Source organism: Coffea arabica, chromosome 8e (assembly GCF_036785885.1).
Source record: "Coffea arabica cultivar ET-39 chromosome 8e, Coffea Arabica ET-39 HiFi, whole genome shotgun sequence".
Classification (NCBI taxonomy): Eukaryota; Viridiplantae; Streptophyta; class Magnoliopsida; order Gentianales; family Rubiaceae; genus Coffea; species Coffea arabica.
The window spans coordinates 53,432,329-53,458,825 of NC_092324.1; the positions used below are offsets into that span (position 1 = coordinate 53,432,329).

Here is a 26,497-nt window from a genome sequence, read left to right on the forward strand (position 1 = left end):
TACGGCTGAGTTGGTGTAAAAATCACGATTAAATCAAAACCATATGAGTTTACACTGGAAGTTATAAGAATTAATCAACTGAACCTAACTACAGAGACCTCAACTTGAGGGCACCACTTCAGCAGATAATGATAATTATTTTTACATGACTGATTAAACAAATAAAAAGTGGTACTATTGAGATAAGGAGAATAAAAAGCACCAGCAACCTGTTGGATGCTGCACCTTCTCACTATTAGCCTAAACCTCCATTCCCGCTGTACTGATATGACAGCTTTCTCCTTGAAGTTTATTTATTGAAAGCTCTTAAAAATATCCAGAAAGCTCTTAACTAAATTAAAACTGATTTATATTGAATGAGTAGTGGAAATTGAGAACAAAAAAAAAAAACCCAATTGCAAGAGGTAGTGCCCAACCCAGTGAAGGACGTCTGGAGGGAAAAGATGAGGAAATTGCGAACTTTTGAAGTAGAAGAAAAATAAGGGGTTAGGTGCTGGGGCTAGTTACGGGAGGCAAAGGACGGGCAGGGGACAAAAAATAGAACTACTGGTACGAGGAAGATGGGCAGCGGATGTAGGGAAGGTGGCGATTTGTGGCAATGAATTGAGACGTTTCATAATATCATATTCTCAGGAGCACCGTAGCAAAACTTGTGCTACGGTTTTAAGATGTAGGCGGGATGTAGGCGGCGATTTATGGTTTTAAAATGTAAGAAAAAATCTAGTAAAGTTAACTCACAGGTAGGAAGAAGAATTTAGGAAAGGGATAATATGATCTCATCAAAATAAAAATGAGATAATGGAAGTGCAAATAACATTACTCAAAAAAAATTGCAGTTGTGTCAACAACTCCATCAAACATTTTTTTTGTAAATCTCAGAATCGTAAATTTGTTTTATGGCGTCACTAACATGAAAAGTCATTATAATTTAGACATATGTAGGGAGTAGAAAATTTCTATAATTTCTTAATATAGGGTATCATTTTTTCACTTTGCATCTTTCAATAAAGATACGCTTTATAGTTTAAATCATTTACACACAGCTACTATCCAAGGATCAAATATACTTTTAGATTAACTAATCGTTTTAGAGACAAATAGACAAATTAAGAGAAAAATGATATTAGAAGGTAATGTGCAAAAATGGCCATATCTTAAAGGGATTTATTGTAATTAACCCTTAGGAGTATCAATATCTTTTTGATATTTCCATTATGCAATATAGGAATTGACTAACAATTTAGGAGGTAAAGTGAAAAAAAAAATAACATTAAGGGATAAAGTGCAAAACTAGTTAGGCCTTAAGAGGAATATTTTTTAACCAACCCTATTTTTCAAGAGAATCATTAGTGATACCCTACTTAACCCTAGTTTGTTTTTATAATTGTATAGCTACATATTCTGTTTCGTAAATTTTGTGATAGGCTCCTATTGGCTGGAAGTTAACGTTGCAACCAAGTTGTAACCATTCTTTTCTTATCTTGATCAATTAATGATACATGGACTTACAAAAATGAGAAAATAGAAACCTTTCGTACATTTTGTGATAGGCTCCAACTGGCTGGAAGTTAACGCTGCAACCAAGTTATAACCATTCTTTTCTTATCTTGATCAATGACACATGGACTTACAAAAATGAAAAAATAGAAACCTTTGTATAATAGTTAGGTAACTAATCACGTGCGTGGAAATCCCTTGAGGTTTTTGTTTGTGTCATGGGACGAATTTGGCACAATAATACCAAGAGGAACTAGCTTCACATCCAGGATAAGAATAGGGAATTGTTCTTCTATATGGCTCTTGAATTAGGAGTTCACATGCCAGGCTAATGTAAGTTCTTGGAAAATAAAAAAAAACCAAAAGTTAAAGAAAAAAAAGTACTACTGCAGTGCATAAGATAGAAGTACTTGGAAACTTGAGAATCAACAACATATCAAAGGGTTTCACGTTTTTGCCTTGCATTTGTTTCTTTTTTCCTTTTAATGTTATTTTATTTTGTCAAATGAGTACAAAGCATCTAGGGTTTACTTATGAAGGGAAATCAGACAAAAATTATGGAATGGGCAAAAAAAATATATAAAAAAAACAGGCCTTTCCTGTAATTAGGATTTTGTCAAATAATGTTGCTATTATCAAGTGTATACTTGATTAGTAAAAGGTTGCCTTTTTACTTAAAAATAAAGTAGATAGTCTTATAATTCATCAAGCTTTCCGTTATACATCTAAAAAAGCCATCATCGTACAAACAGGATGTAGCATTCGACTGTCAAGACTGAGGGATAGACCTGGAAGTCTTCCCTTGGCAGTCTAATATTCTCTTGGAGCAAGGGCAACCCCTCGAAGACGTTGACGTCAAGGTCAGAAGCTACAGCGATAGCATCATGCATGGAACTCAACCACTTTGATTAATCAGGAAAATGCCCCAGATTTTGTTAGAGATTCTTGGGATGAAGAAGTTGATGACAAAAAGGGGGGAAAAAAAGGAAGTTATTTGAGAGATGTGTGTCTGACTAAGCACTTAATGTATTCCACTATTTTTTCTTCTATTTTATGGTCCTTAAAGATGAACAAGAGCTCGTTTGCTCTTGCTCTAGATGGGTAGAGAGTGAAATGTTTAGCACCTCATGTATCATCCAAGATGCCTTCAGTTTCATAGAGGTCTTCTTAGTTGTGTGGTTGTTGTCGGGAAAGAGTACACTGTACACTACTGCTGCCTATGCAAATAGTTTTTCCTGGCACTGTTGTCTTTTTGACTGCTTTCTAGATCTAAGAATTTGGGTTTATTACAAATTTTGATATTTAGATGGTCAATTGACATTAGGATTTTTTGGCTTTTCTAGATTTGTTTTGCATCTGGGTTATTGTTAGTTTCAGGTTTTCTCTATTGAAAATTAGCATTAAAACCACAGGGAAGAAATAGAGGAAAAGAGAACCTCAGAAATTGGATAATCAGATATTTCCAAGCTGACGAAATTACTACGATGAGTCAAGATTTATTCCTTTATTTCCTCTTGTGAAAAGGCAAACTCTGTCCTTTGGAGAATTCCCGATAATGGTGGCAATAGGATTGGAGATATCAGTGGTGGCAGATGACGGAAGAAGAAGAATAGGAAAACTAAAAAATAAAAAAAAAGGAAGGGAGAAAATGGGGTAAATTTTCATTTATATCCCTACTTTTCTGGTTTATAACAATTCCACATACATACTAATGAAGCGTGTCTCCACGTCCTTAAGACACCATCAATTTTTTGGATTATGTCATGGATTTTATTTAAGTAGGACAAAATTTTTAGTTTAGGGATTTAAATCTTCTATTTTGAAGTTCAGGAATTGAAGTGGAATTTTGTGTGTAATTTGAGGAGACAAAGTGAATTTATCCCGGGAACTTTAAAGGTAGGAAAAGACCAACTTTTCCATTGGCAATTTCTCATAGGACCAATTACACTTTGCAGCCGCTAACTTGTAGTTGATTTTCCCTTTGCATCATAAATTTTAATTTTAGATATATGGCGCTTCTAACTCTTGTATTTGTTAAATTTGAGCCCTGCCGTTAACATTATACGCAAAAGTAACGAAAAAGCATAGCCAATATGGGGACAAGAGGAGCAGCCACCATTCCCTCCCCTAAAATTTTAGAATTTTCTTTTGGCCCCAAAGAAATTTTGGAAAATTTCATTGAAAATCTTTTTCTTGTGCCCCCCACCCCTCCCTTAAATTTGAATAAAATTTCATTGCCCTCTCCCTTTAACTTTTGCTTCTTGACTCTTTAATTTTTTTTTTACTTGGCTATTACGTTAATTACTGTATGAAGTTCAACTTGTTATTAATTAATATTACATGCTGACTTGTTAAAACCATGTCTATTGTGCCAAGAAAAAATTGTTCAAAACTAAAGAGCGTACAACTTTAATTAATTATTTCATGTTTTAATTAGCCAAATTTTAAATTTAAGTACCTCTTCTTGCTTGCATTTGATCTTTTGCATGTGACTTTGAAACTAATAATCAAGTTTGTACATTTTGAAAAGTTCTCTTCTTAAACATATAAAATGAGTGTATACATATAATTAGCAATATTAAATGAGTATTTCGCACTTATATTTCGAGGTATGATTGCTTTTCAAAGTTTGAGATTAGAGAGAATAATCAAACTATTAAGTTTTGCACCTGAGATTGTAAGAATGGGAAGACATACGAATGAACAGTCGTTTTAATAAATAACTAATGCATATGTTGATTTAGTAATGAATATGCGATTTCTTATTGTGTTTCATACACTTAAGTTTATTTTTGCTTCGTTAAAATAATGTAGCGATAAAAGGATTAGAAAATTTGACAGCAAAATCAGGATTCGACTAAATGCATACTTAGTTCGATTATTAGAGATTTTATTATTTCTCAGATGTTAAGACACCATTTCACAGCAAAGTAACTACCCTTGCGTATAAAATGTTGCCACAATATAATTATGAAAATTCGTGGATCCGACCCCAGAACCATTCGAATGCTGAATGAGATCCATTTACGAATCCCCAGCAACAAAGAATCTGGCACCGAATTTCTTGAGCATTCTGACTTGAATTCGAATATGGATCTGATCCAGGATCCTTATGAGGCCTAGGCCGGATCTTCAATATAGAAGCCCATTGATTTTCTTAACATATCTCACATTTCCAACTGAATATCAGGAAGATAGCATTCTAAGCATATATCTTTTTTTTTAAAAAAAAAAATATTTTTTTTTGTACTGGGGGAGGGAGGAGATATTTGAACCCAAGCCCTCTAAATCTTGGGTCTTCAATCCTATGCTTACGTTTGATAACCCAATTTAGCAGTTAAACTAAATGAGTTCAGGTCTTTAATATGTTTAAATGCGTTTGAAAAAAAAATAGAACATCTGAATTAATTAAGTAATATTAAAATTTTTAGACAAAATTTGAAAATAAGTGATAAACTATCTACATATTACTTAATATGATATGCATTCAAATATATCAAATATAGTATTTAACAATTCAATAATTTAACGAATTCAGTCTTCAAATTATAAATCTGATATTTCAGTTTTATCAAATGCACTCTTAGCCACTAGACTAAAACTTCATCGGCCGAAGCGTATGTCTTAATTACTTGCATGACATACATTGCATCCAAAAACACATTTATGAATTTTTTCTCATATCAAGTGGAAAAAATTTATGGGTTCCCTTATTGTTTTTCACGTAAATAAATGGAAACAGCAGGGTGGACTTGAAAGTCTTCCCTTACAGAGTCTTTATGTCCTTAGCATAAGCAACCCCGCAAAGCCGTGGACCTCATGGTCGTCACAGACTAGTGTGACAGCTTCCCAGAAGATTATTGCCCAACAAATACACAAATCAAGCTCAAAATTATTGCCCAACAAATACTCCTTTATACCTTGACTGCAGTGGCCTTCTGTGCGTTTACTAACTAAGTCTTCCCTATCGTAAGTTTAAAGTCCTTAGAAGTGCACAATTAACAATTGCAACTCTCTGCTGGAAAGGAAACTTGCTTCTTTGAAAAACAATTCCAATGGGGTTCAATCGGTTCATTTTACCGATGCTCTTGCATTTGGTAATTGCCTTCATGCTCTCTTCCGCTTCAACTTTGACACCCCCAATGCAGAGGCCCCATTCTGGACCCAGACACGTGGCAGCCCAGGAATGGCCGAGCTGGGTCTTGGCCCTCAGACCCCTGGGAGCGGCCCCGGGCCGTACCGACTAGGGCTCCCAGGGGAGGCGAAGGTCCTCCCCGAAGAGGTCGGGGGTAATCCCCCTGAGTGCGGGATACTATCTATACTGGGCAAGTCCCGCGTCGTGCGGAGGTCGGGCTCCCTTGCAGGTATAAATAATAACACACATCCACTGTACAAGATACGCTCACTATTGACAATTTACTCTGGACAGTTACTACTTCCCGTGAACCTCACTCACCGGAAAACTAACTTGGCCGTCGGAGTGCCCTCGGGGACAACCCTCGGGCCCCCTTTGTTAGCTCATCCTTTCTGTTTTGCAGGCTTGGAGTCAGCTCTGCCATCAGCGACCCGAGCTGATCAGGTCAGCTCTCCTAGGGGAAGTCCCGTGCTTCTTCAGTTGGCGCCGTCTGTGTGAACGTAAGGTAAGTAAGATTGTGTTGATGGCCAGGACGCGATCCAAGCGCACGGCAGAGAGCACCGGCCCTGGGGGCGGTGAGGGGTTCCAGCAGAAAGAGGCTGGGGCGTCCCAGGGCGCCGGGGGCTCAGCCCTTTCAGGGGAGCGGAGGCAGCAGATCTTCCAGTTTGTGACGGAGAACCTCCCCATGCTGGAGGATATAATCCGGCAGGCGAAAAAGGGAGAGGGGGCTGGGGGTGCGCAGACCTCCAAGGCCAAGGGGAAGGAGAAGGAGTTACCCCCTGATCCTTCGGAGGATGAGTCGCGAGACCAACCTCCTAGGAGGAAGCGCCCCCGGACTCCTCCCCGCCCCCGAGCCTCGGTGGTCGGGGACAGCGAGAGGTATTCCCGCGACAGGTCCGCGAGGAGCCATCCCAGAGACCCCTCTCCGAGGAAGCCCACACGGAATGGGTTCGAGCGTTCCACGGCTCGGTCTGTCAAGAGCCGGCCCCGCGACCCCATTTATCTGGACCCTGCTCGGGATGAGCTCGAGCAGATCTTGAGGCCCCGGCCATACGAGGACAACTATGCAACCTCGCCTTTTACCCGGGAGATAGAGGACTACCCCCTACCCCGGAGGTTTAAGATCCCGAGCATCGAGATGTACGATGCCTCTACGGACCCAGAGGACCACCTCTCGGTCTTCTTGACGCATATGCGCCTGCAAACCGCCGTGGATGAGGTCCGCTGCAAGACCTTCCCCATGTTCCTAAAGGGGAAGGCGCGGCTCTGGTTCCAGGGGTTGAAACCGGGGTCTATACGGAGCTTTCCCGAGTTGGCTCGGCAGTTTGCAGCCCAGTTTGTCTCCTCGAAAGTCTACGCGAGGAACGCAACCCACCTGATGTCCATCAGACAGAGGCCTGAGGAGTCGCTGAGGAATTTCATGACCCGCTTCAATGCGGAGAGCTTGCAGGTCAGGGACAAAAATGAAAAAGTGGTCATGGTCGCCTTCACAAATGGGCTCAGGGTGGAGGAGCTCTTCTATGACCTGGCCAAGAAGCCTCCCGTAAACCTGGAGGAACTCTTACGCAGGGCGCACGAGGCCGCTAATGCGGAGGAGGCAGGTCGTCTGAAGAAAGAATCAGATCGGGAGCTCGGAAATCGGAAAGGTCGGACGAACCCCCCGGAGGGCAAGGACGTCCCGTCCAAGAAAAACGTCTTCGACCGGCTCTCGAAGGAGAAGGCCCCTGCTCTGCCGCCACTCCCAGAGAAGACCTACACCCCTCTAACACGGCCCAAAGCTCAGATCTTGGCCGTTATGGAGGCGGAAGGACTAGGAGATCGGCCGCCAAAAATGGGGACGCCCCGAAACAAAAGGAACCAGGACAGGTACTGCGCCTTTCACCGCGACGTGGGACACGACACGGAGGGATGCTGGGCCCTGCGTAAGGAGATAGAAGACCTGATCCAGCGCGGCTTTTTAGGGCGGTTCGTGCGCCGACCAGGCCAGGAGCCCGGGCGCAGCCACTACGGAGACAGGCACGAGGGACGGCGTCGGGACCGCCCAGAGCGGCGCGACGCTCCTCAGGGCCACTCTCCCGACCAGGACACCCAGAACCTGGCGGGGGTGATAAACACCATTGCCGGAGGTCCCACAGGGGGGAACAGCCATGCAGCTCGGAAGAACAAGCGACCACCCCCCGAAGGGGACGATTCCTTGAAGCGCTTGCGCATGGACGAGAAGATCACCTTCGGGCCAAGGGATGCGGTCCCCCTGGCTTCTGGGAACCATGAGGCCATCGTGATAGACATTGTCACCAACAACTATCGGGTGAAAAAGGTATATGTCGACCAGGGTAGTGCGGTCGACATCATGTTCTACAGGGTGTTCAAGGTGCTCGGATTAAGGGATGACCAGCTCACCCCGGTTCGGACATCTCTGGTGGGATTTACCGGACCACCCATCAGGTCGGAAGGGATGATCATCCTGATGGTCACAGTAGGACAGGCTCCCAAATGCCGGACTGTTCCCGTCAACTTCGTGGTGGTCAGGCAGCCGTCCCCGTACAATGTGTTCCTGGGGAGGCCTGCTTTGAACGCCCTCCGGGCTGTCTCCTCCACTTACCACCTCAGCGTCAAGTTCTCTACCCCGGGAGGGATAGCCGAGGTGCACGGCGACCCGGAGGTAGCCAGGGCTTGTTACCTAGCCACACTCCGGGGGCAGGAAAAGGTGGTCGCCCAGACAACCTGTCTGGAGCCCTACATCCCAGGGGACGAGGCCCAACAGCTGGGCACAGGATGAGACTGAGGAATTCCCCTTAAGGGAGGATCGGCCCAACCAGGTCCTCCGCATCGGAGCCTTGTTGCCCGCCAGAGAGAAGGAGGACTTGAAAGCTCTGCTAAGAGAGTACTCCCAGGTCTTCGCTTGGTCGGTTGATGACATGCCTGGGATCCCAACGGACCTGGCAGTCCACCACCTTGACGTCGACCCTCACTTCAAGCCGGTGAAGCAGAAGAAAAGGAGTTTTGCCCCTGAGAGGAACGAGGTGATCAAGGCGAAGGTCGGCAAGCTGTTGGAGTCCAAGATCATCCTGGAGGTCTACTACCCGACCTGGTTGGCCAATCCGGTCCTAGTCAAGAAGGAGGACCAGACCTGGAGGATGTGCGTAGACTTCACGGATCTTAACAAAGCCTACCCGAAGGATTGCTTTCCCCTGCCTAGAATCGACAGGTTAGTAGACTCTACTGTGGGTTTTGATGTTTTATGCTTCTTGGATGCTTTTAAGGGATACCACCAGATAGAGATGGATGAGGAGGATCGGGATAAGACCTCCTTCATCACTGAAGAAGGGACCTACTGCTACAGAACCATGCCGTTCGGACTTAAGAACGCGGGGGCCACTTACCAGCGCCTGGTCAACAAGCTATTCCGAGGCCAGATCGGCAGGAACATGGAGGTCTATGTGGACGACATGATCGTCAAAAGTCGGACTGACCAGCGGCTCATACCCGACCTGAGGGAGATCTTGAACATCCTGCTGCAAAGCCGGATGCGCCTAAATCCAAAGAAGTGCACCTTTGGGGTCAGGTCGGGAAGGTTCCTTGGTTTCTTGGTGTCACGAGACGGAATCAGGGCCAACCCGGACAAGCTCCAGGCCATCGTGGACATGGCCCCCCCAAGGAACGTGAAGGAAGTCCAGCGGCTCACGGGGAGAATGGCAGCCCTGAGCAGGTTCCTCTCGCGTTCCGCGGTTCGGGGACTACCCTTCTGGCGTCCAAGGACTTTCGTTGGACCGAGGAGTGTCAAAAAGCGTTCGCCGACCTGAAAGCGTATCTGGCCGAGCTGCCAACTCTGACCGCCCCAGAGTTAGGGGAGACCCTATTCCTATATCTGTCCACCTGCAACGAGGCCGTTAGTGCGGTCTTGGTACGGGAGGACAAGGGGGCTCAGAGGCCGGTGTATTACGTCAGCCGAGCTCTGCAGGGACCAGAGACGCGATACTCGCCCGCCGAGAAGCTGGTCCTTGTCTTGGTACATGCTGCTCGCAAGCTCCGCCCTTACTTCCAGGCTCACCGCGTTGTAGTACTGACCGACCAGCCCCTACGGCAGATACTCACCAAGCCCGAAGTGTCGGGCAGGATGACCAAGTGGGTCGTCGAGCTGGCCGAGCACGACCTTAGCTATCGGCCCCGCACCGCGATCAAGGCCCAGGCCTTAGCAGACTTCCTTGCGGAGGGGGCTAACTTAAACCAAACCGATTTGACCCCGACACCCACGGACACCCCGGCGGAGCAGCCTTGGGTGCTGTTCGTGGACGGTGCCTCGAGCAGGGAAGGGAGCGGAGCTGGCCTACTGCTCACCTCGCCAACCGGAAAAGAACTGACCTACGCGCTTAGGTTCGATTTTCCGGCATCCAACAACGAGGCAGAATATGAGGCCCTCCTGACGGGGCTGCGGATAGCCCACCAGATGGGCGTCACCACAGTCAGAGTTCGGAGCGACTCTCAGCTCGTCGTCCTCCAGGTCCGCGGGGAGTACGAGGCCAAGGATGAGGTCATGAAGAAATACCTGGCTAAGGTACGGGAGGCGATGGCCCTGTTCAGAACATTTGAAATAGAGCGGGTGCCGAGGTCCCAGAACAAGCGGGCAGACGCCCTCTCGAAGTTGGCGTCTTCCTCATTTGCCCACCTGAGCAAGGAGGTCTTAGTAGAGGTGGTAAAACAAAAAAGTATCGATCAGGCTCAGGTCCTGGCTATAGACAGCTCGGCCACCTGGATGACGCCCCTCATAGATTTCCTCAGCTCGGGTGCCCTCCCCGAAAACAAAGCCGAGGCACGCCGAATCCAGCTCCGGGCTGCCAAGTACGCCTACACCGGGGGTACCCTCTATAGGAGATCGTATCTGTCCCCCTGGTTAAAGTGCGTGACTCCCGAAGAAGGTGATTACGTCCTGCGCGAAGTCCATGAAGGAATATGTGCGGCACACGTGGGATCTCGGGTATTGGCCAAAAAGTGCCTCCTTCTGGGCTACTACTGGCCCTCTGTCTTCCGAGACGCAGCAGATCTGGTCCAGAAATGCCGAGCTTGCCAGGTACACGCCTCGCTGCGTCATCAGCTAGTTCAGGAGATGATTCCCATCCATAGTCCTTGGCCCTTCGCTCAATGGGGGATAGACCTCCTGGGTCCCTTCCCCCGAGCCCCGGGGAGATATGAGCATCTCGTGGTGGCCATTGACTACTTCACAAAATGGGTGGAGGCGGAGCCCCTGGTCTGTATCTCGGGGAAGGCAATTCGGAGATTCTTCTGGAAGAGCATAGTTTGCCGGTTTGGGATTCCGCATGTCCTGGTATCCGACAACGGCCGCCAGTTCGCCGAGAACCCTTTCCGGAGCTGGTACGCTGAGCTTGGAATCAACCAACACTTCACGTCGGTTGGTCATCCCCATGCCAATGGTCAGGTGGAGAACGCTAACCGAACTGTTCTGCAAGGGTTGAAGACTAAACTGGAGTCCGCCCAATCGAGCTGGCTGGATGAGCTTCCCAGCGTCCTCTGGGCTTACCGTACTACGCCCCGGACGGCTACCCAAGAGACCCCGTTCTCCCTAACTTACGGAGTAGAGGCGGTGGTGCCAGCGGAAGTCGGACTTCCCTCACCCAGAACACAGAATTTCGTGGCAACCTCCAACGAGGAAGAGCTTCGGTGCAGCTTGGACATGCTCGAAGCCAGGCGTGAGGAAGCGGCTGTTCGGATGGCTAAGTATAAAAGCCAGCTCGCCCGCTATCACAACGCCAAAGTGAGGACGGTACAGTACCAGCCTGGGGACCTCGTCCTAAGGAAGAACTCGATCAGCCGAACTCACAGTTCCAACAAGCTCGACCCAAATTGGGAGGGCCCCTACAAGGTCATTGAGGTAGGTCGGGCCGGTTACTGCAGGTTCGCCAGCATGGATGGATCCGAGGTACCCCGTACTTGGCACTTCTCCAATCTGCGATTGTTTATAGCATAGGGTGGCCTAGAAATTCGAGTCTGTACTCTGGAATCAGAATTCTTGTTTTCTCAATCAATAAAAGCCTGAATTTACAATCTGCTTGTACTTGTTTCATGGTCACATTTTTAACGAGTCTGCACCTCACACTAGCACACTAAGCGATCTCTCGCTCAATGTCCTAGTGGGGGGCTAGGGGTACGGAGCGGGTCAAGTGTGAAGTGTTCGACCCAGGAGGTCGGCACGAACGCAATTAATGTTTAAAGTGTGAAGTGTTCGACCCAGGGGGTCGGCACGAACGCACTTAGTGTTTAAAGTGTGAAGTGTTCGACCCAAGAGGTCGGCACGAATGCACTTAAGGTTTAAAGTATGAAGTGGTCGACCCAGGAGGTCGGCACGAGCGCACTTAATGTTTATGAACTGTTCGACCCAGGAGGTCGGATCGACAGAATGGGAGCCGGCAAGAAATGCAGAATAGTCCTCAAGTTTTATACATGCATTCGAGGCCTATCTATTACAAGGCTTACAGAGTCTCTGAGCCGCCTATCTATTACAAGGTATTCCACCTATCTACCGCAAAATTCCCGAGTTGGCGGCCCCCTTCGGTGTCTGTTCTACCCGCTGGTGGCCCGACCGGGATAGGAGCTGAAGGTACATCTTAATCATGTTGAGAGGCGTATGGTGGAAGCCATTCAGGAGCCCGGGAGCAGGGGAGCCCTTCCGTCTCGGATGGACCTCCAAGAGCATTTTCAACTGGAGCACGGTCACATCCTTATAAGAAGACAGAAAGGGTCCCTGGGGTGGCTGCCGCCCTAGACCACCGGCTCCTTCCCGGCAGCTCGGCCAGGAGACCCGTCCTCCTCCAAGGGAACTTCCTCCAGCTCGGCCCCAGTGTCAGCCCGGGTCGCCAGCTCCTTCAGGGAGTGCCCCTTGCGATACCCGTCGAAGAGCCAGTCCAGCCTCGCCTCGGCTGCAGGGTTGTAGTCCTTGAATCTCGCCAAGTCGAGACCAGGAGGATTGAGCTTCTTCACCTTGTCCAGGGCCCGGGTGCAGCCGACCTGGAGGATGGGCAGGTTGAGGTGGGCGATGTCCTCCTCAAACTGGTCGGACGTAAGGAACTCCCGAACAGCCCTCTTCCGCTCCCGGCTGACGGTGCCGGAGAGCTCGAGGACATGCTCCTCCTTCAGCTTGGCCACACCGGCCTTCTCCTGGTCGAGCTCCGACCTGGTAGAGGCGAGCTGGACCTGAGCAGCGTCCAGCTCCTTCTCGGCCTTGTCCAGTTTGGCCTTGAGGGAGCTTGCCTCCTTGAGGGCCTGGGACAGATTCTTCTCCGCCTCCAGGTTCTTTTTCCGAATCTTCTCCAGGTCGGGTGACAGCTCGGAGAAGCAGGTCACCAGGGCGGCACCAGCGGCGTTGGCCTGAAGGAGAAAGAAAGCAGTTCAACGCGTCACACTACCTAGCCCAGACACGGAGGCCAAATCATCCCAGGGGCAGAAAACTTACTTGGGCCTGGGAGGTGAAGTACATATCCTGGAGCTCGGCTGGGTCGGCGAGCTCCATCCACCTCTTGTCCCGCGGAAGGACCGAGCCCACCATCAGCTCCCGAGCTGCCTCAGGGAATTGGACCCGGTCGTTGATGGAGAGCTTCCAGGAGGGGCAGAAGTGGCGGGGATCGTGCATAGTGGAGGCCTGGCCCGGCTTCTGGGGGAGGATGTGGCGGAAGTGCCACAAGCTCGGAGGAGGGGACTCCAGAGCATGCTCCTCAGCGGAGCCAACGCCCACGTGGACGGGACCCCCAGATGGCACAAGGGGGAGCGGCGAGGGAACAGCCGGCGCGGGCCTCTTTTGCCCGACCTGTGGGGCCTCCTCAGCCCTGCCCCTCTTCTGCCCGGCCACTTTCTTCTTGTTGGCGGCCTGCTTGGAGGGGTAGGGTTGTGACGTCTCTTTCTGGGGGGCTGAGCCGCCCCCCGGGGTGGACGCCCCACCTGGGGCCCCCCGAGCAGCCTCAGGCTGGGGGTCGGGAGTGGCCTCCTCGAGGGGTGCGCCCAGTAGCTGGGAGAGCTTCCTCACTGCAATGAACACCACCAGATCAGCCAAACGCAAGACAGTTAAGGGTAAAAAAAAAGGAAAACTATATACTACAAATGCGACAGGGGCAAAGCCAGCGTTACAGGTGTCGAGTTTGGACTGGGGGGTAGCCACCTCCCCAGAGGATCCGGACACCGTCCCCATCAGCCCGGCTGCGGAGATCTGCTCAGTGGAGATCTTGGTGACATCGAGCTTCACCTTGGAACCCAACAGCTGGCCGAGGGTCTCGTAGTCCAGGTCCTCCGGGTAGGGGTCGGCCTTGACTCCCCCAACCTTCCACACATTGGGGGGAAAATGTGTGGACCTGACAAAGAAGAAGTCCTCCTTCCAGTCCTTCACGGAGGAGGGGAGCCCGTAGAACAACTCTTGGGCCCCTTTTCCCCCCTTGGTCTGGGGGCCACGGCGGGAGAAGTAGTACCACCCCGGGAGGGCGGCCTTAAGAATGAAGGCAGCTCGGAAGAGGGAGAGAGAGTAAGGGATGTCGCAGAGAAGGCAGTAGATCAGGAATCCGGTGATGATCCTGATAGAGGTGGGATGAAACTGTGTGATTCTGAGCCCCCAGTGGTTCAGAATCTCGGTTAGAGCTGGATGGATGGGGAGACGGAGCCCTGCGATGAGTTGCTCCCTATAGATGGCTACAAAGCCAGGAGGAGGCCGGCAGGCCCGGTCGTCGGGCCCGGCCAACCTCGGCTCGTAGGCTCGAGGGATGGAGTACGACCTAGCCAGTTCGGCCAAATCCTGGGGAGAGAGGGTGGCCTCCTGCAGGTCGGGATAGCCATAGGAGAATTCAGGATCATTCCCCTGCTCGGGAGCAGGGGACCCCCCCGATGAGTCCCTATCCTCCCCGGCTCCCTCCTGGGCTCCGCCAGGGGAATCATGGGGGGATTTGGGGGAGGGAGTGGAGGTAGCCTGCCGCGCGATGAGCGCGTCGAGCTCGGCTGCCTCCTCAAGGGCTTGGGCCGAAGGGGAGTGGGCAGACGGAGAACTCATGGTATCGGTAGGCTCAAGTAGGTTTGAGGTGTGGAAGCTGGGGTTAGAGAAAGAAGAAGAGGAAGGGGGAGGAGGAGAAGATGGTGATGAAGATGAGGGGGAAGGCGAGGAGAGAACGGTGATCCGGGGGGCTCTGCGGCGGACGGAAATTATAGCAACAGAGGAAGAGGCGCCGGAATGATCCGACATAAAAAATGGGAGGCGGCAGAAGGCAAAAGAGACACTGCAAAGAGGGAGGATGAATCGCAAAAAGGACTTACTGATGACGGCAGGAGAAGGACTGAAGGCTCGCCGGAATCTGGGCACAGGACGCCGGAAGTTGCTGGAAAACGGAAATGTGGGTGCACAGGGGGAGTGATAACTTGAAATGCACAAGAAGAAGCGGAAATGGCAAATGGGACAGAGGAGAATTTGGCATCCCCTATTTATGGGGGGAAGAGTGGAGGGAGAACGGTTGCGTGAATTTGAACCGACCCCCATGTGAACGCATTTAATGCTGACACGAAAACCGAGGAGGCGGGACAGCTGAAAGGACGCGGGCGCAGCGTCCCTGTGACAGCCCTGTACCAGAAGTGACCTCGGCAGAGTAGTGTGCGGCTCTGGCCTCCCACGTGGCGGAGGTAGATTAGGTCTGCCTGACAGTCCTACCTAATCTAGGGGGCTAGTGCAGAGGCCCCATTCTGGGCCCAGACACGTGGCAGCCCAGGAATGGCCGAGCTGGGCCTTGGCCCTCAGACCCCTGGGAGCGGCCCCGGGCCGTACCGACTAGGGCTCCCAGGGGAGGCGAAGGTCCTCCCCGAAGAGGTCGGGGGTAATCCCCCTGAGTGCGGGATACTATCTATACTGGGCAAGTCCCGCGTCGTGCGGAGGTCGGGCTCCCTTGCAGGTATAAATAATAACACACATCCACTGTACAAGGTACGCTCACTATTGACAATTTACTCTGGACAGTTACTACTTCCCGTGAACCTCACTCACCGGAAAACTAACTTGGCCGTCGGAGTGCCCTCGGGGACAACCCTCGGGCCCCCTTTGTTAGCTCATCCTTTCTGTTTTGCAGGCTTGGAGTCAGCTCTGCCATCAGCGACCCGAGCTGATCAGGTCAGCTCTCCTAGGGGAAGTCCCGTGCTTCTTCACCCAACATTTTCTATAGCAAGGCCTGGCTGCCAAGATCATTGTGGAAATGTAAGCATTCCATTTCCATTCGGTATTACAGAAGGTTGTTACCTTAACGAAAAATTCTTTATCAACTGCATCAACTCTTCAACATCTGTCCCTCAACCAGTTCTGCGCAACAGTACAATCAATGTCACAGAAATATCTCTGGAAGGTCAGGTGCACCTTATGCAGTATATAGCAATTGATTGCTATAATGAAAACAGAAGTTTATTTTCCCACAATTCACCATGGATGAGATTATCTAAACGCTTTACCTTTAACAGTACAGCTAATAAATTCATTGTCGTTGGCTGTGATGCCTACGGTATAGTTTATGGTTTTGGTCAACACCGGAGCTACGCAACTGGATGTGTCCCTTCCTGTTATTATAAGGAAGATGTAATTGATGGCTCTTGTTCTGGCATCGGTTGCTGCCGGACAGATATCCCACCAGGGGCATGGAATATTAATGTGAGGTTGACCAGTCTTAGTAGACACACCAAGGTGTGGGATTTCAATCCTTGCAGCTATGCTTTTGTGGTCGAAGAGAAGGCTTTCAATTTTTCTGCAGATAACCTCACCAACTTGAGCGTTGATTTAAGTCTTCCCGTCGTGGCCGATTGGACCATTGAGGACGGGTCATGTGAAGTTGCCCAAAGAAACACGACCTCTTATGCATGCTCTGGTAAAAACAGTCACTGTTACGAACCTTTTAAGGGGTTGGGGTACCGTTGTTCTTGCGATCAAGGATACGAAGGCAACCCATATCTCCCTGATGGTTGCCAAGGTATGTGTGGAAAAAATTGTTTCATTTATCTAATTAATCCATATATGTATGTGTGTTTCAATTCACATTTGAAATTATGCTTCTGCTTTCTATTTTTTTATTGAATTCTATAGCTATTAATGAATGCCAAGATCCAGGTCTTTACAATTGTGCGAAGAATAATGTTTGTTACAACACAGTGGACAACTACACATGTCCTTGTCTCAAATAAATTTTTTCCCAAAGAACTTTCAATCCAAACAAACACGGTCTGGTGTACTTTTGAAAAATGATTTTTACTTGAACAAATCCTTGATAGATCCAACATGATTTTTTTTTTGGGGTAACATTATGCAGATATTGATGAATGTCAAAAAGAAGAGACCAATAATTGCAGATTCGGAGAACTTTGCATAAACGTCGAAGGAGGCTACAATTGCTCTTGCCCGAAGGGGTACCTTAAGAAAGATGATGGAAAAGGGCGTGAAGGTTGCACTAAGAAAAGCCATCAAGCACTTGTGGCTGGTATTCTTGCAGGTAATAGTTTGTCTTTTGTGTTACCGAAGTGTTCCCAAGTATTATACAGATAGGCACAAAGACCAAGCTTGGTCAAAAAGCAAATTACTGTTCTCAGATCAGCTTAATTTGCATTTTGTTTAGGATAAATTTCACTTTATTCCCTGTGATTTAGTATTTTTTACATAACTCCCTATGATTTCAAAAACTATATATAATCCCCTCATGATTTGGATTAAAGTGTCAAAGTGACGGGAATGATAATTTGTAATGGAATCACCTAAAATGTCAAAAATAACCTTATATAAAGTTGAAAATTATTAATTAACCAAGGGAGGTTATGTGTATATTTTGAAACCATAAGGGGGTTATATGGTAAAGTATTAAACCATAAGGGAGTTAGTGTGTCATGTATTTATAAGGGTAATTTCGACATTTTTAGAAGTTCCGTTACGAATGATTATTTCCGTCACTTTGACACTTTAATCCAAATCATAAAGGGGTTATGTATAGTTTTTGAAACCATATGAGAGTTATGTATAAAAACGCTAAATCACAAGGAGGTAAAATGTAATTTGTCCTTTTGTTTATAAACACACATACGCATACGATCAACCCAAACTCCACTTTTTAAATTTTTTGCATTTCTTAAGGAATTATTGTTAGAAAGCCAAAACTACCTAGCTGAGTCAATGTCAACCCAAAGCTCGACCACCTCTTAATCAGGTTTACTTTTGACCTCGAATTTAGCCAAACCAAAGTCAACATATATGTAAACTAAAGAGAGTTAAGAGTATGAAGCACAAGACCAATTCGATGATTAGCCGCATTAATCAAGTGACGTTATCTTTTTTATTCGAATTCAAAGTCTTTTCTTTTTTTTTTGCTCCCTTATTGTACGGTTTGAAGTCTCCATTAAAGTGAAAAGAAAAAAAAAATTCTAGGGTATACATTTTCTCACATTGCCTATCAGTTAAAAGCATCACATATAGAGAAGCATTCTATTATTGCCGAAGCAATAAACTCAGGGACAAACTCTTGCTTAAATCTTGATCAGAAATATAATCGACAATTTCACTAATATAAACTTGATAATAATCACTTGTATTATACTTCGAAGTTGATATTGCTTTACCCCTGCGCAGTTCAACATGTTCCTTCTCGTTCCTTCCTTTTCTGGGATTTTTCTTCCTCTAAATATTGTAAAAAAAACACTGTCTTAGGTGTTGCTGTGGGCACTATGGTTCTGCTAGTGGTCTGTTCTTGGTGCTTGTACGTGTCCAAGAAAAGAAAGATGATGTGGTTGAAGGAAAAATTCTTTCGAGAAAATGGAGGGCTACTCCTACAAAAGCGACTCAACGGACAAGAAGAATCCTCAAATAGCCCAAGAATTTTCAGTGCCAGAGATCTTGAGAAGGCAACAAACAACTTCCATGAAGGTAACATTATTGGTCAAGGAGGTTTTGGGATAGTCTACAAAGGTCGTCTAATAGACAACAAAGAAGTCGCTATCAAGAAGTCAAAAACAGTTGATCCCAACCAAATTGAGCAATTCATCAATGAGGTTGTGATTCTGTCACAAATTAACCACAAAAATGTAGTTAAGCTCTTTGGTTGTTGTCTCGAGACAGAGGTACCTTTACTCGTTTATGAATTTATCAACAATGACACTCTTTTTAACCATTTACACAACAAGAAGCGGGCACGTGAAATTAGTTGGGACATCCGACTGAAAATAGGTGCAGAAACTGCAGAAGCCCTCTCATATTTGCACTCCGCTGCTTCACCTCCAATCATCCATAGGGACATAAAGACCACGAACATACTTCTGGATGAGGAATTTACAGCAAAAGTATCCGATTTCGGTGCTTCAAGATTGGGCCTTCTTGATCAAGATCAACTATCTACAGTGGTGCAAGGAACTCGTGGATATCTGGACCCTGAATTCTTCCAAACATTTCAGTTGACAGAGAAAAGTGATGTTTATAGCTTTGGAGTCGTTCTTGTGGAGCTACTAACAGGGGAAAAGCCCGTATGCTTCAATAGATCAGAGGGTGAGATAAGTTTAAGCAATCATTTCCTTTCTTCGATGAAAGAAAATCGACTGTTTCAAATTCTTGAAGATTCTGTCGCGTCTGATGATAATATTGACCAATTGAGACAAGTTGCTGTGCTTGCCGAACGATGCCTAAATGTAAAAGGCGCCGACAGGCCTTCCATGAAAGAAGCAGCAATGGAACTGGTAGGGTTGCGAATCACATCAAAGCATAGTTGGACTCAAGGTTCTCAAGCTTTAAACCAAGAAGAGATTGAGCCCCTGATTGATCATCAAGAACAATCCAATCCCTCCCGTGGCGGTGATATTATGTTGACAACTACATATTATAGCCTCCAAAATCAAGAAATACAGCCAATTGCCCATGGGAGATGATCATTTGATCCTGCGGTCATGGGAAGGACTGGATTGCATTTTTACGTCATCCTTACTTGTGTTTTTGATATTACTAGTGATTATGTTATCACGATATGTTAACATCTTTTTAACGCTAAAGTTCGCAATTATATTTTTATTGTCAACCTCACAACAACATATTAGTATGTTTTTAATTTTCTTTAACCAAGTTCTTTGAAAAAGGTATTGTGTACGATTAATCACCAAACTTTTCTGAAATCTCATCTTACTCCATTGAGCTATATTGATGGATCCAATGGATCCAAATTGATAATCACACATAAACCCACAGGAACAATCTCAAGAATTTGATATATGAGTAAAGGAAAGAAATTTTTTTCTGTTACTCAAAGAAGGCTGCGGCTCCAGAAGAACGAAAAACACAGAGGCTATGCACAAAGACCAAAAACAAAAGGCAACTGCTACTTTGTACAATAGCTAGACACAAAACTTCTAATTCTACTATGACTAACATTATGGGATTTGATCCCATGTAGCCAACTTTAGACTTGCCAAGAAAACTAGCTAATAAACAAATGACATGCGGTCAATAAATAAAACTAACCAATCAATCATAGTTTGGTTTATATTTCTACATTGACTCCCTTAAACCAAACTCCTGTAATTTGGACATGCCCAACAACTTCTTCAACTTGATAAAAATCTCCGTCTTCAATGCTTTGGTGAAAATGTCAGTCACTTGCTCTTTAGTTCTGCAATAATCAATTTCAATCTCTCTCTGTCGAACTAACTCCTGTATGAAGTGATATTTGATGTCAATATGTTTGCTACGCCCATGAAGTACTAGATTCTTGAACAACTCAATTGTTGACTTACTATGACAATAAATTTTCGTAGGATCAACCTGCTTGTACTGTAGAATACCAAGTACACGACGTAACCACAAAACTTGAATAACACTGTTAGCTACTGCAATATACTCCGCTTCCACTGTAGACAATGCAGTCACCTGTTGTTTTTTCGAACTCCAAAAAAGCACTCCAGAACCAATAAAAAATACATAGCTTGAAGTACTCTTTCTCTCTATTGTATCACCTCCCCAATCACTATCTGTGTAGCCAAACAACTCAATTGGATCATTTCCTAAATAAAAAATGCTATCACTGCAAGTACCTCCAATATATCTCAAATGCCTGCAAATGTGACTAACGTAAATTTTTTATGAACCTACTAATCAGACCAATAGCAAAATTGACATCTGGCCTTGTAAATGTAAAATATTTCAAACTCCCTACCAAACTTTTAAAATATATGGGATTCACATATCCACCAGCACACTCCTTGGTCAATCTCAATTTTTCTTCAACTGGTGTCATAATTGGTTTTGCTGTATCCGTTTTGAACTTCTTTAAATGCCACTTACATATTTCTTTTGAGATATAAAAGTTCCACTATCAGATTGAAAGATTTAAATTCTCAAAAAACATGACATGAGTCCCATATCTATCATCTCAAACTGTTTAATCATGGCCACCCTGAATTCTGCAATCATCTCTGGATTATTTCTTGTAAAAATTAAATCATCTATGTACAAGCACACAATAAGAATATCACCACGAGCATAAGATTTAATATATAATGTGTGCTCATATGGACACCTCTGAAAATCACGAGTCAGAAAATAGGAATCAATTCTTGTATACCACGCTCTTGGGGCTTGTTTCAATCCATATAAGGCTCTCTTCAATCTATATACCTTATTTTCCTGATCTCTTCTGACAAATCCTGCTGGCTACTCCACATATACTTCTTCAATAAGAACTCCATTTAGGAAAGTTGCCTTGACATCCATTTGATAAATTCTTCAGTTATTTTGGGCAGTTAGAGAAATTGGACTGTATCAAACCTAGCAACGGGTGCAAATATTTCAAAATAGTCAATCCCGGATTTCTACTTGTATCTTTTCACCACTAATCTCGCTTTGTATCTATCAATTTCTCCATTGGGTTTGAATTTTTTCTTGTACACTCACTTCACTCCAATGACTTTTTTACCAATTAAAAGAAAAGTAAGTTCCCAGGTGTCATGTTTTTCTATTGTATTAATTTCTTCCTCTATTGCTTTCACCCAATGATCATCACTGGCTGCCTCCTCATACACAACTAGATCACAATCTACAAACAAAACAAAATTAATAATATTTTCGTCAGAAGGAACATCATCTAGTGTAGTAAGTTGACTAGTCCCAAATTCCTCTTTCATCAAAAGTCACATCTGTACTCATTATATCACCTTTTTCTGTCACAAGAATATACAACATGTAAGTACGGGAGACTTCACTATAACCAAAAAATACACACTTCTCCCTCTTGTCATTAAGTTTCTTTCTTAATTGATCAGGAATATGGAAATAGGCAATACACCCAAAAACTCTGAAATGACCAACAAATGGCCTTCTACCACTCCAAATTTCTTCAAGAGTTTTTTTGAAAATACTTTTGGTAGGACTCCTGTTTAACAGATAAATTGCACAAGAAACTGCTTCTGCCTAAAAAACCTTTGGCATATTTTTCAATTTCAACATACACCTCACCATATCCATAACTATCATATTCTTTCTCTCTGTCACCCCATTTTATTGGGGAGTGTACTTGTTAGTCAATTGATGCTTCATCCCATTTTCCTCAAAAAAAATCATCACACCAAATATTCCTGACCCCTATCTATTCTCAAAATTTTAATTTGACACCCACTTTGCCTTTCAACGAAAGTTTTTAAAATTTTAAAAGTGTCACAGGCATCAGATTTTTGTTTCAAAAAATACACCCAAGCTTTTCTACTAAAGCATCAATAAAGGTAATAAAATACCTACAACCACCATTAGAAGGAACCTCCACAGTACATAAATCTGAATGAATAATTTCTAATGGTCTTCTGGCCCTTCATGATTTGTCAGTTTGAAAAGTATCTGATATGAACATGATTCTCCAAGGACCGCTCAAGAGAAATGCTTACATAAATCTGAATGAATAATTTCTAATGGTCTTGTGGCCCTCCAAGATTTGTCAGTTTGTGCATATTTTCTAACAATCATCTAATAAAAATGCTTAAAACTCAAAGAGAAATTTAGCTGTCATAGGAGATGTGAGAAATTCCAAAACTAGTAAATAATATGAAATCTTAGTCTATCTATTGAGCAAATAGATATTTTTTAATGGGTTAAATACCAAAAACCCCCCTGTGGTTTGCCAAATGTTCACTTTACCTCCCTATGGTTTGGAAACCTACAATTTGACTCCCTGTCATTTCAACTAAAGTAAAAGTCTAACGGAAAGCATCAAAACTAACGTCTGAAAGGAAAATGTCAAAATTGCCCCTCTATAAGGGTTTTGGGTTAAGTACCAAAAACCCCCCTGTGGTTTGTCAAATGTACACTTTACCTCCCTATGGTTTGAAAATATACAATTTAACTCCCTGTCGTTTCACCTAAAGTGAAAATCTAACAGAAATTCTGTTAAATACACTTTAGTTAAAACGACAGGGAGTCAAATTGTAGGTTTCCAAACCATAGGGAGGTAAAGTGAACATTAGGCAAACCATAGGGGGGTTTTTGGTATTTAACCCTTTTTTAATTTACTGTTTTTTTATTAAAAAATTTTGGCAGAGTTTCCCCTTATAAATGGACGAAACTCCCTGTCAACAAACCCAATCTCATGAAAATATTCACATGACAGTTATTTAATACAAATTTTTAGCTAAGCTATAGTAATTTTCTACGAAAATCAGGGAAACCTAAAGTGTCCATGATGATCTCCCTACGGACAGTAGCCAGCAAAGAACGAAAGTTGTCAAAAACATCCTCTTGCTCCGAATTTGTGCCAAGGTTAGCTAGATAATCAGCAGGTTTGTTCACCTCTCTATAGCAATGGGTTATCTCACGGAAATGATGCTTGAAACTGAGTAATTCATCCACCTCCCGTTGGAGTCTCCAAGGGCAACCATGTGTCCCTTGGAGTATTTGAACCAAGACAAGTGAGTCAGATTCAACATGGAAGTCTTGTAAGCCTCGAGCAACAAAGAGCAGCACCCCAAAGAGTGTGGCCTTGAGCTCCGCGTGTAAACTGGTCAATGACCCAAAAAAACAGGAATAACCGACGATAAATCTCCCTTCCCCATCTCGCACAACTCCCCCACCCCCACTAACTCCTGGGTTCCCCTTTGCACAACCATCCAAATTCAACTTATACCCTGCCCTAGGAGCCGACCATGTAATCGGTAAATAGAAACCGTTCTTTTCAAAGCTACCACTGAAGAGTGAAGAACATCCCAAGAGACGAAAGAACATGCTATTTTCGGAAAATTACAATGTAGTAACTCACATAACTATTGAAATACCTGATCTGCCACCTCCGTCCACCCCACCTTCCTTCCATCAAACAGTCCCCTGTTTCTCGCTTTCCATAACTCCCAACAGACGAGCATAGGTAATGTACTATAAATGAACCTGAGATACACGTTGTGCCCCTTACGCAGTTACCACCGTAACAGCACATGTCTCAATGTGGACACCATATCCAAATATCCCAAGACACCCTCAAATCTATTCCTGACCACCTTAGCTAAATCCCCTGTTAAAAATATGTGATTAACCTCGTCATCTGCTGGCTTAGAACAACAATGACACTTAGACGGACCCTGTACCCCAAATCTATGTAGCAGGTCCATTAGGGGAAGATGCAAACGTAGCAACCGTAACATAAAGAAGGAGATTTTGATAGGAAACCCCTTCAGCCACACATGCGAAACCACCCAGGAATAATTAGAAGCCTGCGAAACAAGCGTGTAAGCCGAAGAAACCGAGAATGAACCATTCTGTGTTAAAGCCCACATCATCCTATCAGAGCTATGAGTGGATGAAGGGGGAATCTTCACAACTTGCCTAACTAACTCAGGCTCTAGAACTTGATTAAGGAGTCGCATATTCCATTGCGCTTGGAAGACAAAATCTGACAGAACACGATCTTGAAAATTTTCCACCTGATGACATATAGCCCCAGTTCCCATCCAATTGTCATGCCAGAAATCCATTGATCCCTCACCGATGACCCAACAAATATGCTCTTCTGCCAACTATTGAATCGAACATAACCTCTTCCAAGTGTAAGAAATTGAATAGCCCTCTTCTGCCAAACAAGGGTGCACCTCTCTACTATATTTTGTTGTTAAAATTCAGCCCATAGGGATCTCCTTTTCCGAAAGTTCCACCAAAACTTAATGGAAAGAGCATCATATACCTTCGTCAAACTACGAACTCCAATCCCACCCTCCTGATGTGGGCAGCACAACTCCCCCCAACTTAACCAATGAAATTTCTGGCCCATATCCGTCTAGCTCCACAAAAACATTAAATATCCAAAACATCTTCCATGCATCCAGGTGAATCACTATAACTCAAAAGATTTGTGCTTGTTTTTAAAAATAACATTTGTTAAAAAATGATTGAAGCCCAAGGAGAAATTTAGCTAACATGGTAGATGTGAAAATTTTCAAATCTAGGAAACCATATGAAATCTCAAATCTCATAGCAAAAAAAGAGAAAAAAATGAAAATATTTCTTACAAGGGAAATCCTAGGATAGAATAAAATTTTCACTAGAAAAAATTAGGAGAGAAGAAATACTTACCAAGAAATGCTAGCAAAGAAAATTCCTTGCTAGAGGGAATTTATTTTAAAAAGGCAAATAAAAGGTATAGAAAAAGGTTCCCTCCTATGGAGAAAGATCAGATCTGAAGGCCATTTTTGTTAGAGAGCCTTAAAGAGAAGAAAGAGAGAATGAATTTTAGAGAGAAATACACTGACACACAATCACTAAAATATTGGTTTCCACAGACTAAATATTAGAAGATGTGCATTACAAACATATATCTTAATTACTTTCATGACATACATTGCATCCAAAAACAGATTTGTGAATTTTCACGCATATCAAGTGAAAATCATGTACAAAGTATGGTTAATAATTTTAAAAAAAAACATGAATAAATAGGAAGACTAGGGTGGACTTGGAAATCTTTCCTTGATAGCTTTGTTATGTCGTAGACTTGTAGCATGAGCAACCAACAGATTTGGGGTAGGGACAGTTATCAAAAAGACCGTCCCTTAACGGTCCCCTCACAAAACTGAAGAAGTGGCCATTATCAATCCACATTGACAAGGTTCACAACGGTGTCACTTTGATTAGTGAGCAGGGAAAAAATTACTAAAAAGCATGTGTGAGCTAACGCCTCCGTTACCAACCATTGAAACTCTATTCCACAAAATCCCGCCCAAATTGACTCGCTATGACTATTCATTTCAATTCTTCAAACGAAGAACTCTTTTTAGTCTCCCTCCAAAAAGTTGTCAATATTCATCCACAACTTTAGAACTAAGGCAAAATACAATCAGTGAGTAGGAAAGTGGTAGACAAGGGACGGAAGAAAAGCAGTCAAAATATACTTAGGAAAAGGAAGAACTACCTATTGAAGGAGAAAGTCTTGGAGGCCTAATGTCTATAAAGGCTTGTGGAAGATCAGGACCGAACAATGAAGCTAAAGATGATGGAGTCCGAAGCAATGACAACCAATTGCATCTACGTAAACCCTTCAAGTAACAATATTGCAAGCCAATGACATAATTTTCATTGTTTGGTGAATGGCATCCCATGATTTTATATCATGGTTGTGGAAACCCTATGTATGTTAGAAATCAGATCTAGTCATGGCCCATATGGGAGAGTAAAGTAGAGAAAAATTTTCCACACCAAGTGTTTGCAAAAAAGAAAAGGATAACTTCCAAACCAATTAGTAGAAGGAGTTGTTAGGACGGGATAAACAGGGGTCGTAACTCTCTCATTAATAGCAATAGTGTAATCATTATATGAACTAAATGGGTACGGGAGATTTTAGTTGATAAAATAACAAGGAAATTTTG

General features: G+C 44.7%; 3 protein-coding genes across 3 annotated transcripts; 2 read left to right on the top strand and 1 right to left on the bottom strand.

The window, feature by feature from the left end:
• Window positions 1-5,683: 5,683 nt before the first annotated feature.
• LOC140012854 (uncharacterized) lies at window positions 5,684-12,410 on the top strand. The gene is made up of 6 exons (XM_072061195.1): window positions 5,684-5,861; window positions 6,036-6,120; window positions 6,164-8,294; window positions 8,380-9,192; window positions 9,243-11,519; window positions 12,237-12,410. The coding sequence occupies exons 1-6, from the start codon at window positions 5,684-5,686 to the stop codon at window positions 12,408-12,410; spliced, it is 5,658 nt and encodes a 1,885-aa protein (XP_071917296.1).
• A 2,970-nt stretch (window positions 12,411-15,380) lies between these two features.
• Window positions 15,381-19,543, top strand: LOC140012855 (wall-associated receptor kinase 2-like). Its single transcript, XM_072061196.1, has 3 exons — window positions 15,381-16,617; window positions 16,954-17,133; window positions 18,336-19,543. Exons 1-3 carry the CDS (start codon window positions 15,381-15,383, stop codon window positions 19,541-19,543), a joined length of 2,625 nt encoding a protein of 874 aa, XP_071917297.1.
• A 3,742-nt stretch (window positions 19,544-23,285) lies between these two features.
• Window positions 23,286-24,613, bottom strand: LOC140012856 (uncharacterized). Its single transcript, XM_072061197.1, has 2 exons — window positions 24,063-24,613; window positions 23,286-23,832 (listed from the first exon to the last, which is right to left on the bottom strand). The coding sequence occupies exons 1-2, from the start codon at window positions 24,611-24,613 to the stop codon at window positions 23,286-23,288; spliced, it is 1,098 nt and encodes a 365-aa protein (XP_071917298.1).
• Between the last annotated feature and the right edge of the window lie 1,884 nt (window positions 24,614-26,497).